This window comes from Rhinoraja longicauda, chromosome 10 (assembly GCF_053455715.1).
Source record: "Rhinoraja longicauda isolate Sanriku21f chromosome 10, sRhiLon1.1, whole genome shotgun sequence".
In the NCBI taxonomy this organism is placed as follows: Eukaryota; Metazoa; Chordata; class Chondrichthyes; order Rajiformes; family Arhynchobatidae; genus Rhinoraja; species Rhinoraja longicauda.
The window spans coordinates 55004501-55026830 of NC_135962.1; the positions used below are offsets into that span (position 1 = coordinate 55004501).

General features: G+C 43.0%; 3 protein-coding genes across 4 annotated transcripts in view; 1 reads left to right on the top strand and 2 right to left on the bottom strand.

Annotated features, from left to right (window-relative positions):
* Window positions 1–11260, bottom strand: part of alkbh1 (alkB homolog 1, histone H2A dioxygenase) — a 34067-nt gene extending 22807 nt beyond the window's left edge. Inside the window, exon 1 of one of the 2 annotated variants that reach the window (XM_078406906.1) lies at window positions 11085–11260. In XM_078406906.1, coding sequence (XP_078263032.1) covers window positions 11085–11225 — 141 coding nt within the window. In that variant the 5' untranslated portion in view covers window positions 11226–11260. The remainder of the gene's footprint in view (window positions 1–11084) is intronic. The other variant, XM_078406907.1, reaches the window with a different exon arrangement.
* On the top strand, window positions 11117–20115 carry slirp (SRA stem-loop interacting RNA binding protein). Its single transcript, XM_078406908.1, has 4 exons — window positions 11117–11540; window positions 13739–13797; window positions 17949–18056; window positions 19971–20115. Exons 1-4 carry the CDS (start codon window positions 11453–11455, stop codon window positions 20040–20042), a joined length of 327 nt encoding a protein of 108 aa, XP_078263034.1. The 5' UTR covers window positions 11117–11452; the 3' UTR covers window positions 20043–20115.
* Window positions 18716–22330, bottom strand: part of snw1 (SNW domain containing 1) — a 32992-nt gene continuing 29377 nt past the window's right edge. The window contains exons 12-14 of the mRNA XM_078406905.1: window positions 21705–21822; window positions 21402–21565; window positions 18716–20534 (exon numbers count right to left, since the gene is read on the bottom strand). Of these exons, the coding sequence (XP_078263031.1) occupies window positions 20333–20534; window positions 21402–21565; window positions 21705–21822 (484 nt within the window). The 3' untranslated portion in view covers window positions 18716–20332. The remainder of the gene's footprint in view (window positions 20535–21401; window positions 21566–21704; window positions 21823–22330) is intronic.

Consider the following 22330-nt stretch of genomic DNA (forward strand, 5'->3'; position numbering starts at 1 on the left):
GCCGTGCATCCGCCCACTCACACAACCTGTCCAAGTCACCCTGCAACCTCATAGCATCTTCCTCACAGTTCACACTACCACCCAGCTTTGTATCATCTGCAAATTTGCTAATAGTACTTTTAATCCCTTCATCCAAGTCATTAATGTATATTGTAAATAGCTGCGGTCCCAGCACCGAGCCTTGCGGTAACCCACTAGTTACTGCCTGCCATTCTGAAAGGGACCCATTTATCCCCACTCTTTGCTTTCTGTCTGACAACCAATTTTCTATCCATGTCAGTACCCTACCTCCAATACCATGTGCTCTAATTTTGCCCACTAATCTCCTATGTGGAACCTTGTCAAAGATCTCCTCTCATCCTTCTAAATTCCAGTGTATACAAGCCTAGTCGCTCCGGTCTTTCAACATATGACAGTCCCGCCATTCCGGGAATTAACCTAGTAAACCTACGCTGCACGCCCTCAATAGCAAGAATATCCTTCCTCAAATTTGGAGACCAAAACTGCACACAGTACTCCAGGGGTGACGTTTCGGGTCGAGACCCTTCTTCAGACTCGGTACATGTGACAATAATAAACTAAACTTTTCACAGACGTTTATAGTTAGGAGCAGATTTAAGGTATTTGGTAGATGAATGCGAGACGAGAATTAAGTTACATATATTTCAAACAGTGGTGCAAATTTGGAATTCTTTGCTCAAAAGGGTGATGGAAAAGGAAGAAAACTGACAAAGTACAGGGGCGCGTATCTGAAGCTGCACAGTTTATAAGGCTGGGAAGTGGGGATGATCTAAAATAGACCTTTTTTAATAGCTAGTGTGGATTCAACACGCATAGAGTTCTCCTTCTGTGCCATCATGATTCTGTGCTTTTATCATATCTATGATTTTTATAAACTATCTGTAAATCAAGAGGTGACCATCTGAACTTTGCACATCATGGGCACAAGAAACGCAATTGTTTTTAAAAGGGTGAACAATAATTTATGTACCTTGTCATTAGTGGATAAAAGGGGAAAAGGGGCTTTAGGAACATATTATAATTAGACAAAGGGTTCCTTTTTTATTCAAATTGTGATTTTTCTCTTCATTCCTGAAAAACTGAAACATAAATCAATTGTTTTTTGTGAACATGAAACGGACATACACTCGATTCCTAGGGTCACATGTTTATTCACAATTTTAGCCACATATTCTGTGGTGGGCGAAAAAGTGAGTGGTAAAAGAATGAATGCAAGGATAAGAAATTAAATATAGGAAGTGGCAAAAGCAGCATCAGAATCAATCTCATCTCTCACTTTTCCAATCATTGTGGTGACTCCAGCTGAAGCAGACTTTCCTCCTTTGACATAACAGTATTTAGCAACCAGACAAACAGCCCATCGTCCCCTACAAACAGCCTCAACATCAGTTTAGTTTAATTTATTATTATCACGTGCCCATGGTTCAGAAGCTTTTGTTTGCGTGCTATTCTGTCAGTGAAAGACTATACATGATCACAAAGAAGCGTCCACAAAGCACAGATGATAAAAGGTACAATAGTCAGTGCAAGATAGTTCAAAGGTCTCCAATGAGGTAGATGGGAGGTCAGGACCCCACTCAAGCTAATGAGAATCATGCCACAATCTGAATAAGCTGTAAAGTAAATTAATACAAAAGTGCAATAAAGCTGTGCATCTATTACTTTCTGTACTCATCCCTCATCCGAGAAGTAATTCTTCATGTATAGAAAAATAGGTAACGTAGTCTCTTGAGTTCTTCCAATCATTCAAATAGACAATAGCCAACAAAATGTGTAGGAAGGGACTGCAGATGCTGGTTTACACCAAAGATAGACCCAAAATGCTGGATTAACTCAGTGGGACAGGCAACATCTCTGAGAGAAGGAATGGGTGACGTTTCGAGTTGAGACTGAGGGTCTGAAGAACTTAGTCTGAAGATGCGTCTCGACCCGAAACATTGCCTATTCCTTCTATCAAGAGATGCTGCATGTTCTGCTGAGTTTCTCCGGAATTTTGTGTCTATCTAGATCATAGTCAAGCCAGACTCAAGATCAAATATATTAATTTTCCTTTCATCCCTTTGTGCCTTTCATTTTCAGAAAATGAAATCTTAGATTTAAAATTAATAAATAGCTATCAATTGCAATTTACAGAACAGACTTCCAATTTTTTTCCTACACACTTTTGAATGGTTTTTAATAATATAGCAAATTTACAACCAAGTATGGAAATAGAAGTTTAGGATTAATCTCTTCAGTGAAAACCAACAAAGTTGCAGATGCCGTCAATCTGAAATATAAACAGAAAATACTGGAAACACCCAGAAGCCAAACAGCATTCATGGAAAAAGTAACAGATAACATTTCAGCTTCAGGATTCTTTATCATAACTGGATCTCTCAAATTGCTTAAATCAATGAATTTCTTAAATCCTTCTGTCTTTTCAAAATTTAGACAATTAGTTGACTGGCAAAGAAACCAATTAAGCTAAACCCCTCTACAGGGAAAACAGAAATGCAAGATTGGAAAGTACTGAAAGAATATTTCTGTAAAATTTGTGTATATTATTACTGGAAGGATCTTGCAGGAATATGGTTTAAATTAGATTTATCAATTTACATTCCTATGGTTTGTGGAAGGGCAATGTGCAAATTGCAACTTCATATTAATTGTTAAAGTTACTTCAAACAATTTACTTCCTCTCCCCCTCCCCCCACCTCATAACCTCCCAGCACAAAAAGTAGAAATAAAACCACAGGAAAAGGCATTGTAGAAGGCGGTAAAATAAAATCTGGCTTTAGAATGATAATATGTTGTTGAGTTGCTGTTCTCTTTACAGTTAGTGCAGAGAGTCAGTCTTCCTGGGGTCCAAAGTCCAGTGAAAAAATCAAAAAGCAGATGCTTAAAAAGTAAAATTAGAAGAGAAAATGACAGAAGTACTTAACAGCTTAGCCAACATCCTGAGGAAGACATGTAGTGTTAATGTCTCAGGCTGAAGATCCTTTGCAAGAACTGAAATAAAAGTGAGAAATCAACGTAGTTTAAATTTGCAGAGAAGGTGGAAAAGGATTGAATAGAACAAAGGGAATATCTCTGGCAGGTGAAGCCAGGAGTACCGTGGCAGAAGAAGTGGATGTGAAAGTCTGACCAATGATGAAAATAAGGTAGTTAGAATCAGAAAAAACACAAGACTTTTCTATCTATTTCAGAGCTTTCAGTCCAGAATGATGATAAATAAGAAGGGATAAGAATTTTGGCATTTTGAAAAGGTAGAGAGATAAAGAATGTTGGAGGCAGTTTCTTTGATAAAGAGTGAAGACTGGAGAGACGATTATGTTCACCAATCTCCACTCGACAGCAGCATTCTCTCGTTTACTTAAGATTTCAATATCGAGCTGCTGGCAGCTTGCAATATATATTAAAAGTTCTATCCCCGAGTAATATTTTTGTTTTCACATGGTCAATCGTGCATGGCAATTGCAGTAGGAAACTGGCCTTAATGACATGATTTTTTTTAGTTCTACAAGTAACATCAAAATAATGCCTCCATATTTGGGAAGAAAATAGCAATGGACATGATACCGGCAAGGCAATGGAGGTGCACAGAGTGAACATCTGCCACTAGTGTGCAGAGGACTATACAATCATCAATTTTCATGCAATATTGGTTTGAAATGCCAAGCCTTAAAGAATGTCCAGCATGTTTGGGCAAAAAATGGATTAATTTTACAGATGGATGGCCTACACAGGACAGGTCAGTTGTCCACAGAGAGAGCAAGCTACCTGAAACTGTTGAGTTTGATAATGAGCCCAAAAGGCCACCTGAGGTGCTATTTCTCAAGCTTACATTGGGCCTTATAACAACAGAAAGCCAGAGACAAATAGATCAGAGCGGGACTGGGATAGAGCATTAAGTGACAAGCCACTGAGAGCTCTGGGGCACCCCTGTGGACTGGACAGAACTGCTCTGCAAAGTGGTCACCCAAACTGCAATAGATAATAGACAATAGGTGCAGGAGGAGGCCATTCGGCTCTTCGAGCCAGCACCGCCATTCAATGTGATCATGGCTGATCATTCTCAATCAGTACCCCGTTCCTGCCTTCTCCCCATACCCCCTGACTCCGCTATCCTTAACAGCTCTATCCAGCTCTCTCTTGAATGCATTCAGAGAATTGGCCTCCACTGCCTTCTGAGGCAGAGAATTCACAGATTCACAACTTTCTGACTGAAAAAGTTTTTCCTCATCTCAGTTCTAAATGGCCTACCCCTTATTCTTAAACTGTGGCCCCTTGTTCTGGACTCCCCCAACATTGGGAACATGTTTCCTGCCTCTAACGTGTCCAACCCCTTAATAATCTTATACGTTTCGATAAGATCTCCTCTCATCCTTCTAAATTCCAGTGTATACAAGCCTAGTCGCTCCAGTCTTTCAACATATGATAGTTTCGCCATTCCGGGAATTAACCTAGTAAACCTACGTTGCACGCCCTCAATAGCAAGAATATCCTTCCTCAAATTTGGAGACCAAAACTGCACATAGTATTCCAGGTGCGGTCTCACTAGGGCCCTGTACAACTGCAGAAGGACCTCTTTGCTCCTATACTCAACTCCTCTTGTTATGAAGGCCAACATTCCATTGGCTTTCTTCACTGCCTGCTGTACCTGCATGCTTCCTTTCAGTGACTGGATTTGGTTTCCCTGATATAAAGGAGACATTATTAGCACCAAATGCAGTGAACCAAGTTGGAAGGCGTGTCAATGAGCCACTTCCTCACCTGATAAATGACATTTTTCTGAAGCTGGTTAATCGCAGAACGATTACACCACAGGCAGCCATTCAGCCTGTTGAGTCTTTACCAGCAATATGTAAAAGCAGGCACAAAAAGTTGGAGTAACTCGGTGGGTCAGGCAGCATCTCTGGAGAGAAGGAATGGGTGACGTTTCGGGTTGAGACCCTTCTTCAGTCTGAAGGTTTGAAGAACTTAGTCTGAAGATGCGTCTCGACCCGAAACATCACATATTCCTTCTATCAAGAAATGCTGCCTGTTCTGCTGAGTTTCTCCAGCATTTTGTGTCTATCTAGAAGCATAGTCAAGCCAGACCCAGTCTGAAGAAGGGTCTCGACCTGAGACGTCACCCTTTCCTTCTCTCCCGAGATGTTGTCTGACCTGCTGTTACTCCAACATTTTGTGTCTACCTCCCTGGTCTTTCATCTCTACTAAAGTGTGGCACTCAGAACTGGAAATAATACTCAATCTGTAGATGAGCCCATGATTTTTAAACATTTACTTTGATTTCTTTGCTATTACTGCTTTATATTTCTATTAATACAGCCACACGATCCTGTGTACTTTTATAACAGGTTAATGGCCCTGTTACTTTCAATAAACAATGCACATAAACCCAGAGATATATATTTTACTTTCCCAAATATTAATTGGGATTGCCTTAGCGTTAAAGGTTTGGATGAGATAAAAATTTATAGGTGGGTCCAGGAGAGTTTTTTTGACACAGTATGTGAAAAGAACAACGAGGGAAGAAGCATTATGAGATCTTATCTGGGGGAACATAGATGTACAAGTGGAGGAGGTGTAAATGGGGAATTATTTTGGAGATAGTGACCATAGTTCAATATACCTTATATAATATAACCATATAACAATTACAGCACGGAAACAGGCCAGTTTGGCCCTTCTAGTCCATGCCGAACACTTTCTCCGACCTAGTCCCATCTACCTGCTCTCAGACCATAACCCTCCAATCCCTTCCCATCCATATACCTATCTAATTTACTCTTAAATAATAAAATCGAGCCTGCCTCCACCACTTCCACCGGAAGCTCATTCCATACAGCCACCACCCTCTGAGTAAAAAAGTTACCCCTCATGTTACCCCTAAACTTTTGTCCCTTAATTCTGAAGTTATGCCCCCTTGTTTGAATCTTCCCCACTCTCAAAGGGAAAAACTTACCCACGTCAACTCTGTCCGTCCCTCTTAAAATTTTAAAAACCTCTATCAAGTCCCCCATTAACCTTCTGCGCTCCAAAGAATAAAGACCCAACCTGTTCAATCTCTCTCTGTAGCTTAAGTGCTGAAACCCAGGCAACATTCTAGTAAATCTCCTCTGTACTCTCTCTATTTTGTTGACATCGTTCCTATAATTTGGCGACCAGAACTGCACACCATATTCCAGATTCGGCCTCACCAATGCCTTGTACAATTTTAAAATTACGTCCCAACTTCTATATTCGATGCTCTGATTTATAAAGGCAAGCATACCAAACGCCTTCTTCACCACCCTTGAAGTGGTTTTGGAAAATTATTGGGATGGGTCAGTAATAAATAAATGCTGGAGTAACTCAGTGGGACAGGCAGCATCTCTGGATAGAAGGAATGGGTGACGTTTCGGGTCGAGACCATTCTTCAGACTGAAGGGATTGGTGAAAGCCTAGTCACTCATCCTTTTTCTCCAGAGATGCTGCCTGACCCACTGAGTACTCCAGCACGTTGTGTCTATCTGTGGGTGGGACAAGTGATAGTTTAGTTTAGTTTTTATGTTGTCAAGTGTTCTGAGGTGCAGTGAAAAGCTTTTATTTGCATGCTATCCAGTCAGAGAAAAGAAGCAAAGAACTGCACATGCTGGTTAATACACAGGACATAAAGTGCTGGAGTAACTCACCGGGTCGCAGCATCTCTGGAGAACATGGAATAGGTGACATCTGAAGAAGGTTTCTGACCTGATAAGCCACCTATTCATGTAACAGGCCCTTCGGCCCAACTTGCCCACACCGGAAAAAAATGTCCCAACTGCACTCGTCCCACCTGCCTGCGTTTGGCACATATCCCTTCAAACCTGTCCTATCCATGTACCTGTCTAACTGTTTCTTAAACGTATAACAGGTATAACAGAGCTTTATTTGTCTTTCGGTACCGAAGTACCGAACGAAACTACATAGCAGTCATAGAAAAAAAAAGAACACAAGACACATAACCCCAACACAAACGTCCATCACAGTGACTCCAAACACCCCCTCACTGTGATGGAGGCAACAAAACTTCCACTCTCTGCCCCACGCCCACGGACAGGCAGCTCGTCCCCGACCGACCCGCACAGTCCCCGCACCGGGCGCTGAAACGTCCCGCGGCCGAACCGGGCGATGAAAGGCCCGCGACCAAGCCTTGCGCAGCTAAGTCCCGTGGTTGAGCCGCACCGGGCGATGTCAAGTCCGCAGTCGAGCCGCACCAGCGATGAAAAGCCCCGCAGCCGAGCTGCACCGGGCACTGTTAAGTCCAGCGGCCAAGCCGCACCGGGATGTAAAGTCCAGCGGCCAAGCCGCACCGGGCACTGTTAAGTCCAGCGGCCAAGCCGCACCGGGCACTGTTAAGTCCAGCGGCCAAGCCGCACCGGGATGTAAAGTCCAGCGGCCGAGCCGCAGCGGGCGATGTTAGGCCCCGCAGCCGAGCCGCACCCCGCGCCGTGAGGAAGAGAAAAGTTCCCCCCCCCCCCACACCCACCCACACCACCACCCCCTCCCACACATACACAACCAAAAAAATATATATAAAAACCATCCCAACACCGACACACAACAAAAAAAAGACGGACAGACTGCTAGTCAGCCGCTGCCGTTAGGCGCCGCCACGTTGAGATAGTCCCAGCCTCAACGACCTCCTCTGGCAGCTCATTCCATTCACCCTCCACCCTTTCTGTGAAAAAGTTACCCCTCAGATTTCAATTAAGTCTTTTCCCCTTCACATTAAACCTATGTCCTCTGGTCGTCGATTCGCCTACTCTGGGCAAGAGACTCTGTTCTCCAGAGATGCTGCCTGACCTGTTGAGTTACTCCAGCACTTTGTGTGTTCTGTTATTAAAAAGCACCTGCAGTTTCTTGTTGCGGGCAGACTTACCACTGCAAGTAAGAATTTCATTGTTTTATCTGGGACACATGACAATAAAACTCTCTCTCTCCCCCCCTCTTTCTCTCTCTCTCTCCCCCCTCTTTCTCTCTCACCCCCTCTTTCTCTCTCCCCCCCTTTCTCTCTCCCCCTCTTTCTCTCTTCCCCCTCTCTCTCTTTCCACCCCCTCTTTCCCCCCCTCTCTCTCTCTCCCTCCCCCTCCCTCTCTTCCCTCTCTCCGAGTGATAGGTGGGTACAGGTGGCAGGTGTGGGCTGCAGTCTCAGTCTCTCTCTCTCTCTCTGTCTCTCTCACATATATATATATATACACACACATATATACACACATACATACATACACACACACAGACACATACACACAGACACATACACACAGGGACATACACACACACAGGGACACACACACATATACATATACATACATACACACACACACACATACACAGACACATACACACAGACACATACACATACATACAGACACATACACACAGACACATACACACAGACACATACACACAGCCACATACACACACACAGACACATACACACACACAGGCACACACACACAGACACAGACACATACATACACACAGACACATACACTTAGACACACACACACACAGACACATACACACAGACACATACACACAGACACATACACACACACATACATACACACAGACACATACACACAGGGACACACACACATATACATATACACAAATTGTGAATATGAAGATGAGGTTAAAGGGAATACAGGAGATATTGCAGAAGACTCTCGGAAGAATGGGAACAGAAGTTCTAGAGGGGAAAAGAGATTAAGGGCAGGGCCATTTGTGACCGATGTGAGAGGGGAGGTAAATACAGAAGTTAAAGTGTTGTACTTAAATGCGCGTAGTATAAAAAATAAAGTGGATGAGCTTGAGGCTCAATTAGTCATGGGCAAGTATGATGTTGTAGGGATCACTGAGACATGGCTACAAGAGGACCAGGGCTGGGAATTGAATATTCAGGGGTACACAACGTATAGAAAAAACAGACAGGTGGGCAGAGGGGGTGGGGTTGCTCTGCTGGTAAGGAATGATATTCATTCCCTTGCAAGGGGTGACATAGAATCAGGAGATGTTGAATCAGTATGGATAGAAATGAGGAATTGCAAGGGTAAAAAGACCCTAATGAGAGTTATCTATAGGCCCCCAAACAGTAGCCTCGACATACGGTGCAAGTTGAATCAGGAGATAAAATTGGCGTGTCACAAATGTAATGCTACGGTGGTTATGGGAGATTTCAACATGCAGGTAGACTGGGAAAATCAGGTTGGAAATGGACCCCAGGAAAGAGAGTTTGTAGAGTGCCTTCGAGATGGATTCTTAGAACAGCTTGTACTGGAGCCTACCAGGGAGAAGGCAATTCTGGATTTAGTGTTGTGTAATGATCCTGATCTGATAAGGGACTAGAGGTAAAAGAGCCATTAGGAGGCAGTGATCACAACATGATAAGTTTTACTCTGCAAATGGAAAGGCAGAAGGGAAAATTGGAAGTGTCAGTATTACAGTATAGCAAAGGGGATTACAGAGGCATGAGGCAGGAGCTGGCCAAAATTGACTGGAAGGAGGCCCTAGCAGGGAAGACGGTAGAACAGCAATGGCAGGTATTCCTGGGAATAATGCAGAGGTTGCAGGATCAATTTATTCCAAAGAGGTGGAAAGACTCTAAGGGGAGTAAGAGACACCTGTGGCTGACAAGGGAAGTCAGGGACAGCATAAAAATTAAGGAGAGGAAGTATAACATAGCAAAGAAGAGTGGGAAGACAGAGGATTGGGACTCTTTTAAAGAGCAACAAAAGTTAACTAAAAAGGCAATACGGGGAGAAAAGATGAGGTACGAGGGTAAACTAGCCAATAATATAAAGGAGGATAGCAAAAGTTTTTTTAGGTACGTGAAGAGGAAAAAAATAGTCAAGGCAAATGTGGGTCCCTTGAAGACAGAAGCAGGGGAATTTATTATGGGGAACAAAGAGGAGTTGAGTATAGGAGCAAAGAGGTCCTTCTACAGTTGTACCGGGCCCTGGTGAGACCGCACCTGGAGTACTGTGTGCAGTTTTGGTCTCCAAATTTGAGGAAGGATATTCTTGCTATTGAGGGCGTGCAGCGTAGGTTCACTAGGTTAATTCCCGGAATGGCGGGACTGTCGTATGTTGAAAGGCTGGAGCAATTAGGCTTGTATACACTGGAATTTAGAAGGATGAGGGGGGATCTTATTGAAACATATAAGATAATTAGGGAATTGGACACATTAGAGGCAGGAAACATGTTCCCAATGTTGGGGGAGTCCAGAACAAGGGGCCACAGGTTAAGAATAAAGGGTAGGCCATTTAGAATGGAGATGAGGAAGAACTTTTTCAGTCAGAGAGTGGTGAAGGTGTGTAATTCTCTGCCTCAGAAGGCAGTGGAGGCCAGTTCGTTGGATGCTTTCAAGAGAGAGCTGGATAGAGCTCTTAAGGATAGCGGAGTGAGGGGGTATGGGGAGAAGGCAGGAACGGGGTACTGATTGAGAGTGATCAGCCATGATCGCATTGAATGGCGGTGCTGGCTCGAAGGTCTGAATGGCCTACTCCTGCACCTATTGTCTATTGTCTATTGTACACATACACACACAGATACATACATACACACAGACACATACAACACACACACAGACACATACATACAGACACATACACACACACATAGACACACACACAGACACATACATACACACAAACACATACACACACACACAGACACAGACACATACACACAGACACAGACACACACACAGACACATACACACACACACAGACACATACACACACACAGACACATACACACACACAGACACAGACATACATACACACAGACACATACACACAGACACATACACACACAGACAGACACAGGGACACACACACACACACACACACATACATATATATATATATATATATACACACACACAGGGACGGACATACACACGCATATATATATACACACACACACACACAGGGACATACACACGCATATATATATATACACACATACACACATATATACACATACACACATATATACACAGACACACACACGCGCGCGCCGGCGGGTTTCTGCGATTCACCGGCACCTACTTTGAGATTCTTCTGGGCTCTGGAAAAGTCGAGCACGGCGGAGAGGTCGGGCGGGGGTTTGCGCCTCTTGTAATACTTGAAGAGCCTCCTGAAGGCGTCCTCGCCTTGCTCCAGCCGCCCGGCCGCCGCCGCCGCCATCATCGTCCCGCCATCATCGTCCCGTCTCGCCGAGCGAGGTCAGGTCAACGGCGCCGCCACAACTCGCACACAAACCCATCCTAATCACCGGAGGAAAAAACACTCGTGGTGTGTTTTTAAAAAAAAAAGTTTTATTTTGTCGGCTGGGTGTGTGTGTATGTGAGGTGTTTTTGTTTGATCGCGGTTGCCCTGGGTCGGAGGTCGGAGGTCATCGTCAGAGAGACGACAACATGGCGGCGGCGGCGGCGGCGGCGGCTCCTTCTTCAAGGAAAGTCTTCGAGGTGTTCGTCTCTCGCATCCCCTGGACTCTGGCCAGCAGTGAGTGGCGTCTCTTCTCAATCTCTCCTGCTGCTGCTGCTCGGGCTTCGGACGAATGCTATTTTTATATTTCTACAAAAACAAAAATGTGCGGGTTGTGTGTTTAGTTTGTGATGATGGAGGAGGGAGCTTAAAAGATGAAGCGTTTGACAGCACTGCACTGCAACGCTTGCTCTTGGATCTGAAGAAGGGTCTGGACTGTTAGAGTCATAGAGTCCTACAGCACAGAAAGAGGCCCTTCGGCCCATCGTGTCCGTGCCGCCCGTTACCAAACACAGTCTAATTTTAATCCCATTTCCCCGCATTTGGACCGTAGCCCTGAATGTTGTAGCATTTCAAGTGCCCATCCAAATGCCTCTTAAACATTGTGAGTGTTCCCGCCTCCACCACCACCCCCCCCCAGGCAGTGAGTTCCAGACTCCAACCACCCTCTGGGTGAAAAAGTTCTTTCTCACATCCCCCCCCCCCCCCGAAACCTCCCTCCCCTTACCCTGTATCTATGTCCCCTCGTTGTTGAACCTTCCACCAGTGGAAGAAGTTCCCTGCCATCTACCTTATCTATGCCCCTCATGATCTTGTACACCTCGATCATGTCCCCTCTCAGCCTTCTCTGCTCCAGGGAAAACAACCCCAGTCTGCCCAGTCTCTCCTCATAGCCGAGGCCCTTCATCCCTGGCAGCATCCTGGTGAATCTCCTCTGCACCCTCTCCAAAGCTATCACATCCTTTCTATAATGTGGTGACCAGAACTGTATACAATACTCCAGCTGTGGCCTCACCAGTGTTCTGTACAATTCCATCATTACCCCCCTACTTTTATAGACTGGAATTTGGAAGACTGGAGCGACTAGGCTTGTATACACTGGAATTTAGAAGGATGAGAGGAGATCTTATCGAAACGTATAAGATTATTAAGGGGTTGGACACGTTAAAGGCAGGAAACATGTTCCCAATGTTGGGGGAGTCCAGAACAAGGGGCTACAGTTTAAGAATAAGGGGTAGGCCATTCAGAACTGAGATGAGGAAAAACGTTTTCAGTCAGAGAGTTGTGAATCTGTGGAATTCTCTGCCTCAGAAGGCAGTGGAGGCCAATTCTCTGAATGCATTCAAGAGAGAGTTAGATAGAGCTCTTAAGGATAGTGGAGTCAGGGGGTACGGGGAGAAGGCAGGAACAGGGTACTGATTGAGAATGATCAGCCATGATCACATTGAATGGCGGTGCTGGCTCGAAGGGCCGAATGGCTTCCTCCTGCACCTATTGTCTATTGTCTATTGACCCGAAACGTCACCCATTCCTTCTCTCCTGAGATGCTGCCTGACCTGCTGAGTTACTCCAGCAATTTTGTGAATAAAATCTTGGATCTACTTGGTTCTTGGTCCTCCAAAATATTCCAAATGGAATTTAAACTGGAGGTTTACTCGCTGGAGTTTAGAAGGATGAAGGGTGGGGTGGAACCTCCTTGAAACAGACCAGAATAGCGAAAGGCTTGGATAGAGTGGATGGGGAGAGGATGTTTCCACTGGTGGGAGAGTCCAGGACCAGAGGTCGTAGCCTCAGAATTAAAGGATGTTCCTTTAGGAAGGAGTTGAGGAGGAATATCTTTAGTCAAAGGGTGGTGAATCTGTGGAATTCATTGCTACGGACAGATGTGGAGGCCAAGTCACTGGATATCTCTCTCCTTAAAACTGCCCTCTAATTCTTGACTCCCTGATCTTGGGAAAAAGACTGCGCATTCACCCTATCTATGCCTTTCATGATTTTGCACATCTCTATAATTTCACCCTACAGACTCTAATGCTCCTAGGAATAAAGTCCATGCCTGCCCAGCCTCTCCCTATGACCGAATCCCTCAATACCTGCCAACATTCTTGTAAAGCTTTTCTGCACTTTTCCAGTTTAATGGATTTTTTTCCTATAACGGGGTGACCAAAAGTTATCGGACTTCTCCAAATGTGGCTGTATTAATGTCATATACAAGTGCAGCATAACATAAACTCCTGCCATGTTAGAGTTCAATTCTTAGTCAGATGCCTGGAAGGAGATTTCTAAACTGGGAAACTTGTATTGAAAGCAGAATAGGGAAAAGTAAGTGGTTCAAAAATATTTGTACACAGTACATTCAAGGAATAATTTATATATTTAATGTATAACATTTTCAGTCAGTATATTATTGGATGAATAAATCTGTATTTTTGCAGAAGAAATCAAGGAATATTTTGGACAGTTTGGGCCAGTGAAGAAATGTCTGCTTCCATTTGTAAGTATTTAATTACCTTCAATCGTATTGTTCCATTTTAATTGGCATAAGTTAAACTTTGTTTCCTATTTTCAGTGGATTTGGCTGTATTTTTCAATTTTCAGTCAATTAAATGGCATCCTTCCAGATACACCATTGAAAACCTTGTTGTCTGTTAGACTCCAGGATGAGAAAAGATGAGGCAGTCCATATTTCTCAGAGGTCCGCGTTTGTTTAATCTATTTTATTGGGATTGTGAGTAGATTGGGAGACATAGCAATCTGCGACATATATTAAGGAATTTAATAAGTATGAAAAAGAGTAGGTAGACAACATTTTAATTTATTCACAAAATGCTGGAGTAACTCAGCAGGTCAGGCAGCATCTCAGGAGAGAAGGAATGGGTGACGTTTCGGGTCGAGACCCTTCTTCAGACTGAAGGGTCTCGACCCGAAACGTCACCCATTCCTTCTCTCCCGAGATGCTGCCTGACCTGCTGAGTTACTCCAGCATTTTGTGAATAAATCGATTTGTACCAGCATCTGCAGTTATTTTCTTAGACAACATTTTAATATAGATATAAATTAAATGAAGCATTGAAGTAAGGATAGTGAGCAGATTGCTGTCAATTGTGAAATTTCAGATGGCATAGAGAGACAGATTTTGGATTGGAAACATTAATGGTCGAAATGCTCGCAGATGGAGAGAAAGCAATCTAAATGTGTAAAGCACAAAAGCAAAGAAAAAAGGTGATGCAAGATGCTAGGCACAAACAGTCTTGCACACTTCCATAAGGTACACATCGAGTCAATAAAATACAGCATTAAAATAATTATGCTAATAGGGATAGCTGAGAAAAATATCAAGTCAAGTCAAGTCAATTTTATTTGTATAGCACATTTAAAAACAGCCCACGTTGACCAAAGTGCTGTACATCACTTCAGGTACTAAGAAACGAACATACAAAGGCACACAAACATAACAACACATACATAAACAATTCACAGAGCCCCCTCAGAAGGCCTCAAACGCTAGGGAGTAGAAATAGGTTTTGAGCCTGGACTTAAAGGAGTCGATGGAGGGGGCAGTTCTGATGGGGAGAGGGATGCTGTTCCACAGTCTAGGAGCTGCAACCGCACCCCTGAGCCTAGACCGCGGGATAGTGAGTAGCCCCAAGTCGGCCGACCTGAGGGACCTGGAGATAGAGTGGTGGGTTAGATGATTTTTTATAATGGTGGGGGGGCAAGCCAGTTTAGGGCTTTGTATGTGAATAGGAGGAGCTTCAAGTTGATTCTGTACAGTACTGGGAGCCAGTGGAGAGAGGCTAGAATCGGGGTGATGTGGTCCCTTTTACGGGTACCCGTCAGGAGTCGCTGTGGCGTTTTGGACCAATTGCAGGCGGGACAGGGATAATTGGCTGATCCCAGTGTATAGGGAGTTGCAGTAGTCTAGGCGGGAGGAAATGAATGCGTGGATGATTTTTTCAATGTCGTCAAATTGGAGGAATGGTTTGATTTTAGCTATGGTACGAAGCTGGAAGAAGCTGGCTTTTACCACAGCGTTGAAAATATGAAAAGTAACGACATGTTGGGCATTATTAAACATCAAAATACGAAACAACAATTTAATTTTTAAAAAAGGCTGACATTGTTTCCGTTGTTGAAGTACAAATGACAATAATTTATTTGGAATATAGTTAAAAAGGAAAATTCTCCATAAATATAATAATTAATTTTCTTTAGTCATGCTGTGGGAGACACGAATGGGCCCAAGACCAATATTTAAACTTAAGTAAGGGCATTTGTGAGGTCATGAAAGCTAGCATGAGTGGTCGATGCATTGCTAAGGAATTGTATCAAACTTAAAGAAAAAGCATATAATTGCCTAAAGTCAGATGGAAGAAATCCTAACTGACTTTAGGATCTGACATTCAGATCCTAAAGTCAGTTAGGATTTCTTGCCTAAAGTCTGGTTGGTCAGAACTTGGGATATCTTGTAGCAAAAAATGACCACAAAAATAATGAAGGGAAATTAGAATATGAGATAAAGCTAGTGTAAAATGTAAAAAGGAATTTCTCTGGATATTTTAAAAAGAAGTGAGTTAACTAAGTCTTCTCGAGTCCGAGGAATTAATAATGAGAAACAAGAGAACAGATTAATTAAACTGATATTTTGCAATAGTCTTCACAGTATTGGATACGTAACATCTCAAAAGAAGCTCTAGATTAGAATTTGGAAAGGAGTGAGAAAAAATACAGTTTCGGAACGTGATACTGAGCAAATTGTTGGAGCTGCAAGCTGACAAATCGATGGGATTCTGATGGGCCATCCTAGAGCCTTCAAAGTAGTACCTCGTGAGATAGTAGATACATGTGTTTTTCTTTACCACAATTCCCTGGTTTGAGGGAAGATTCTGTTAAATGTAACTCCTTTGTTCAAACAGGAGTGAGAGAGAGCAGGCAACTTTAGGCCAGTTATTCCAGCATCCATCATAGGAAAAATGTTCAAAGCTATTATTAAAGACTTTGTGGCTGGGCATGTAAACATATTCACAGTAATCAGGCAAACAGTTGTGTAAAAATAAATCATGTTAATCTATTTATTGGAGTTTCTTTGAAGCAGAAACGTGCTGTGGATAAAGGGAATTTGTGCTAAGATTTCTGTAAGACATTTGATAGGAAGCCCTATCAAAGTGTGATGCACAAAATAGAAGCTATAGGAAGTAACATTGGTAGAATATTGGCTGACCAACTGAAAACGGAGATTAGGCCTGATAGGTCCTTTACTGGTTGTCGGGCGGCACAGCGGTTGAGTTGCTGCCTTGCAGCGCCAGAGACCCGGGTTCGATCCTGACTACAGGTGCTGACTGTACGGTGTTTGTATGTTCTTCCATGTGGGTTTTCTCTGGGTGCTCCAGATTCTTCCCACGCTCCAGTCGTACAGGTTTGTAAGTTAATTGGCTTTTTGTAAAATTGTAAATTGTGGAGTGACAATAGACAATAGGTGCAGGAGTAGGTCATTCGGCCCTTCGAGCCAGCACCACCATTCAATGTGATCATGGCTGATCATTCTCAATCAGTACCCCGTTCCTGCCTTCTCCTCATACCCCCTGACTCCGCTATCCTTAAGAGCTCTATCTAGCTCTCTCTTGAATGCACTCAGAGAACTGGCCTCCACTGCCTTCTGAGGCAGAGAATTCCACAGATTTACAACTCTCTGACTGAAAAAGTTTTTCCTCATCATATCATCATATCATATATCTACAGCCGGAAACAGGCCTTTTCGGCCCTCCAAGTCCGTGCCGCCCAGTGATCCCCGTACATTAACACTATCCTACACCCACTAGGGACAATTTTTACATTTACCCAGCCAATTAACCTACATACCTGTACGTCTTTGGAGTGTGGGAGGAAACCGAAGATCTCGGAGAAAACCCACGCAGGTCACGGGGAGAACGTACAAACTCCTTACAGTGCAGCACCCGTAGTCAGGATCGAACCTGAGTCTCCGGCGCTGCATTCGCTGTAAAGCAGCAACTCTACCGCTGCGCTACCGTGCCGCCGTTCTCCGTTCTAAATGGCCCACCCCTTATTCTCAAACTGTGGCCCCTGGTTCTGGACTCCCCCAACATTGGGAACATGTTTCCTGCCTCTTAACGTGTCCAACCCCTTAATAATCTTATATGTTTCGATAAGATCCCCTCTCATCCTTCTAAATTCCAGTGTATACAAGTCTGATCGCTCCAGTCTTTCAACATAAGTGCGTATCCTCCCTCGTGTGGAGGATAGTGCTATTGTACGGGGTGATCAGATGGTGGACAGACTTGGGAGGCCGATAGCCCTGCTCCTAATTCATATGTTGTATTGAAGTTGTATTGAAGATGGAATCCAGCTATGATTTAAATTCGTACAAGAGTGCCATGAAATTTGGAACAATTACATGGTTACAAATTGAGAGTGGTATGGATTAGATGACCTGTTGAGTATTTCACAGTTCTGTTATTTCAAGTTTTTAACAGCTGTGGGGTCCTTTTTGGATTTAAAACAGAAAATGAAGTGGCATTCAAGAGAAAAAAGTATTATTGTTCCAAAGGCATAAACCTGAATTCAAAGATTTACCGAAATGTCAGTAAATTAGTTTGTGATGTTCATTAATTCAACTTCATATTACAGGACAAGGAGATTGGATTTCACAAAGGATTCTGTTGGGTTGGCTTCAGTACAGAAGAAGGGCTTCAAAATGTGCTACAGAAGGAAGTGCACGTCCTTGAAGGCACAAAGGTAATTTTAAAATGCCGCTTTCTCTTTTCATGAGTGACAGGAACAGAATTAGGTCATTCGGCCCATCAAGTCTACTCTGCCGTTCAATCACGGCTGATTTATCTCACCCTCCTAACCCCATTCTCCTGCCTTCTCCCCATAACCTCTGACACCTATACTAATCAAGAATCTATCTCTGCTTTAAATACATTCACTGACTTGGCCTCCACAGCCTTCAGTGGCAATGAATTCCAGATTCACCACCCTCTGACTAAAGAAATTCCTCCTCATCTTCCTAAAGGATCTTCCTTTAATTCTGAGGCTATGACATCTGGTCCTAGACTCTCCCACTAGTGGAGACATCCTTTCCACATCCACTTTATCCAGGCCTTTTACTATTCAAAGGTAGGGATGCACCACCCTTTCTTGACATTTAAAAAAACACTCCAAGTAAAACCACAATGTCTTCAGTCTCTGGGTGCTAGTGTGTGACTGCTGTACAATAACTTGCAGTAAAGGTGGCATTAAGAGACCAAAAGATAATGGTGATGGAGTACGTAGTTTTGATCCTCAAGGATCTATAATATAACTTCACTGATGTGCTGTACAAGACTTGAGTGCTGCAGGACTGATATATAGATACTTTATTATCACACGTACCGTGAAGGTACAGGGAAATTCTTTGTTTTTGCATACACGGTAAACAAAAGAGGCGCCACACGGCGCAAAGTTTAGTTTAGTTTATTGCCACGTGTACCAAGGTACTGTGAAAAGCTTTTGCTGCGTGCTAACCAGTCAACAGAAAGACAATACATGATTACAATCAATCCATTTACAGTGCATGAAAAGGGAATAACGTTTAGTGCAATGTAATGCCAGCAAAGTCCATTCAAGAATAGTCCAAGGGTCACCAAAGAGGTAGATAGTAGTTCAGCACTGCTCTCTGGTTGTGGTAGGATGATTTGGTTGCCTGATAACAGCTGGGAAGAATATGTCCCTGAATTTAGAGGTGTGTGTTTTCGCGTTAAGATACCTTTTGCCTGATGGGAGAATAGGGAGTGGCCAGGGTGCGACTTGTCCTTAATTATGCTGTTCAGAGGGTGGTGAATCTGTGGCATTCTTTGCCATTGAAGGCTATGGAGGCCAAGGCAGTGGTTATTTTCAAGGCAGAGATAGATTCTTGATTAGTACAGTTGTCAGAGGTTATGGGGAGAAGGCAGGAGAATGGGATTAGGAGGGATAGATCAGCCATGATTGAATGGCAGGATAGACTTGATGGGCCGAATTGCCTAATTCTACTCCCATCACTTATGGCTATCAGTGGAGTTGAGGGGTAGTTATTTTTATTGAAACAAAAGATTCTGCAGAGATATTTCACCTCCTGGGTGTATCGGGGCCTGGAGATGTGGAAGAATTAGAGAATTTTAGTTTGATGGATTACTCTACTTCAACTGTGGAATAATGGATGTAGGAGACAGAGAGAGACAGCAGGAGAATGGCATTGAAGCTAGATTGTGGCTACTATTATCTCACTGTACGATGGAGCAAGTGGAGATTGACTGATTCACTCCTATTTGTTCTGTAAGAGTAATGTGGTCATAGTACATTTAAATAGCATCCTTGTATTCTCATATAACACTTACAAATTAACCTTGGTCTGAAAATAAATCCACAAAAGGCACAAGAAAGTTTGCTTTATTTAAAAAAAGAACAAATGCATTACCAAGTGGTAACACCACCAAACCTATAATACAGAGGCAAAGTTCAGCAAAGACCCTCTAAACACCAGGTGCTGCCAGCAACCAACTACCTGGCTTACATTCAGACAGTTTTGTTACAATTTACAGCAACACAGTTCCATGGGGATAATGTTGGTATTACATTAAAGCAAAACTAGAAATTGAATAACTCATTAAAAATTTATTCTCTTCACAGCTTCAAGTTCAGAGAAACAGAAAATTATTCCAAGGACAAAGAGCAAACAGAATCACTGAATCAGCTCATTGATACCATATACTGAGGCTGTTGTTCAATATGTTTGACTTAAAGTTGGTGAATAAACGTCGTGATGTTTAAAATCTCCGTTTTTCATTTCTTGGGCACTTACGCTAGCTTAATTAGAAAATGAGTAGATTGTTTTACTTTACGGGAACGTCACTGTAAATGAAGTTCACACAAGGAAACTCTGTTTCCATGATGTGTCCTGTCCATAATGTACAGTAAGTCCATGCAGAAACAAATGCTAGAGATACTGATTTGAACTAAATGGTTAAAACGTAGTACTAGAAAAAGTTCATCTATTCCTTTCTTCGCTTCTTTCCTTCATGTTCATATTCTTTTGAACGACCACTTTCAGGCCTCTTTGAACCACCGTGTTGCTTGGCTTCCTCCAAGAACTTATCCAGCCCAAAGGGATCTTCTTCGTCCCTCTCAAACTGAACAGGGCCTTCACGACGCTGTTTACGGTCTGTACCAGAAAACTCTCTGTCAGGGACAAACCTAAGAAAAAACACAACATTTCATTACTATCACGTGGAGGAACTGCTCAAAACAAATTTTACAAACGTGGTTCAGCCAGTGTCAGCGAATGGAATTCAAGAAATTAAGATTTTTATTAAACCCATCTACTGAAGCTACTTGTACAATTACCATCATTTACAGGTGTGTAGGAAAGAACTGCAGATGCTGGTTTAAATCAAAGGTATACACAAAATGCTGGAGTAACTCAGCGGGACAGGCAGCATCTCTGGAGAGAAGGAATGGGTGATGTTTCGGGACTCAACCCGAAATGGCACCTATTCCTTCTCTCCAGAGATGCTGCCTGTCCCGCTGAGTTACTCGAGCATTTTGGGTCTGCCTACCATCACTTACATCCATTCTGCAAAATGGAAGAGAGATATGTTTACAAATGTTTCACTGTCACAACCTTAATTGTTCTTGATGGCCATTTCCAAAACAGCAGCGACTTGCATTCAAGGCAATCTATAAGAGCACTAGTACCGATTCTTACAAAAAAAAGATAGTTTATGAGATAGAAAAAGCTTGGTTAGAGCTGATTCCCATGAAAGATCAGTGACCTAAAATGTTAACTCACTCTCTCTCCATGGATGGGGTCTGACCTGTTTTTTGTTAAAGGAATTCCAGGTCTTAATGGCAAGGTAGCTACCAAAGGTGGACATTCAAAGCTGAATGACCAAGAATTCGAGGAACACAGATATCGCAAAGAGTTGAAGATAATTCACAGGTGGCCTTGTTTTGGATGATTTTGAGTTTAGTGAGTAGAACGAGGGAGTACGTTACAACACACATGTTCACTGGTTTAAAAAAGATGAAAAGTAGCAGGGAAAATAAAACTAGGTTACTCACCGGTTATTTTTCATAAATGTCTCCAAGTCATCATCATAAGTGTCTTTATCAGCATTCTTGGTAGGTCTGTATACATTTTGTGCCAAGTCTTTGCCAGCTCTCCAAGGCTGGTCATAAACATTGTAAAGTTCATCCTCTCCACCTGCAAAGCCACTGTCCATGCCCTGCCATGATAAAAACATAATTCCGATGAGCTTTGATAACTACTCACCAGTGGTTTATCCATAAAACATTTAGGAATAAGGTAGACTATTGCATAATTCACAGTTGTACCACTCCTTTCCAATGACCACACTGTGTTACCTTGTTCTGGTTGAAGAGTCTTTGGTCATACTGCAGTTCAGTTGATACCCGTTGATTTGGTACACCCAATGCAATCAGCTCACTGATATCTCGTTCCTGGTCCTTCTGCACTTTGGACCTGGTATTTCAAGCAAGTTTAATTACTTATACTTTGAATTCATATGCCACCATGAAACCTGTGCAAAAGCCCATGTTATAGGGCAAAGTCTACTTAAACATCTTTAATTGTTCACACTTCAAAGTTGCTTCTGAGTTGGAAAGAACTTTAGAACGTACTGAAATTGTATAGAAGCATCGAATTGTTACACAATAGGCCCAAGTATCTGCCAAATACCTAGGAGGATGGGAGAACGTTTAATTTCCCTTAGCTCCTGACAGCCTTAGAAGTTGCTGAGTCATGCACCTCTCCTCGTCGCCACACGCATTGTGTGGTGATTACTGCCACCAGATGCTATTATACACAGAGCCTGCCATAGGTAAGCTGGCAAAGCCAAGGTCGATTGGATTTATCCCTCAAATGGATTCACTCTGTTGGCCACAGACCAAATTAGGCAGTTATATCCTTCAGGTATTATAGGCGATCATAGGCACTCTTGTTGACACTAAAGAAACAAGGAATGTACTAA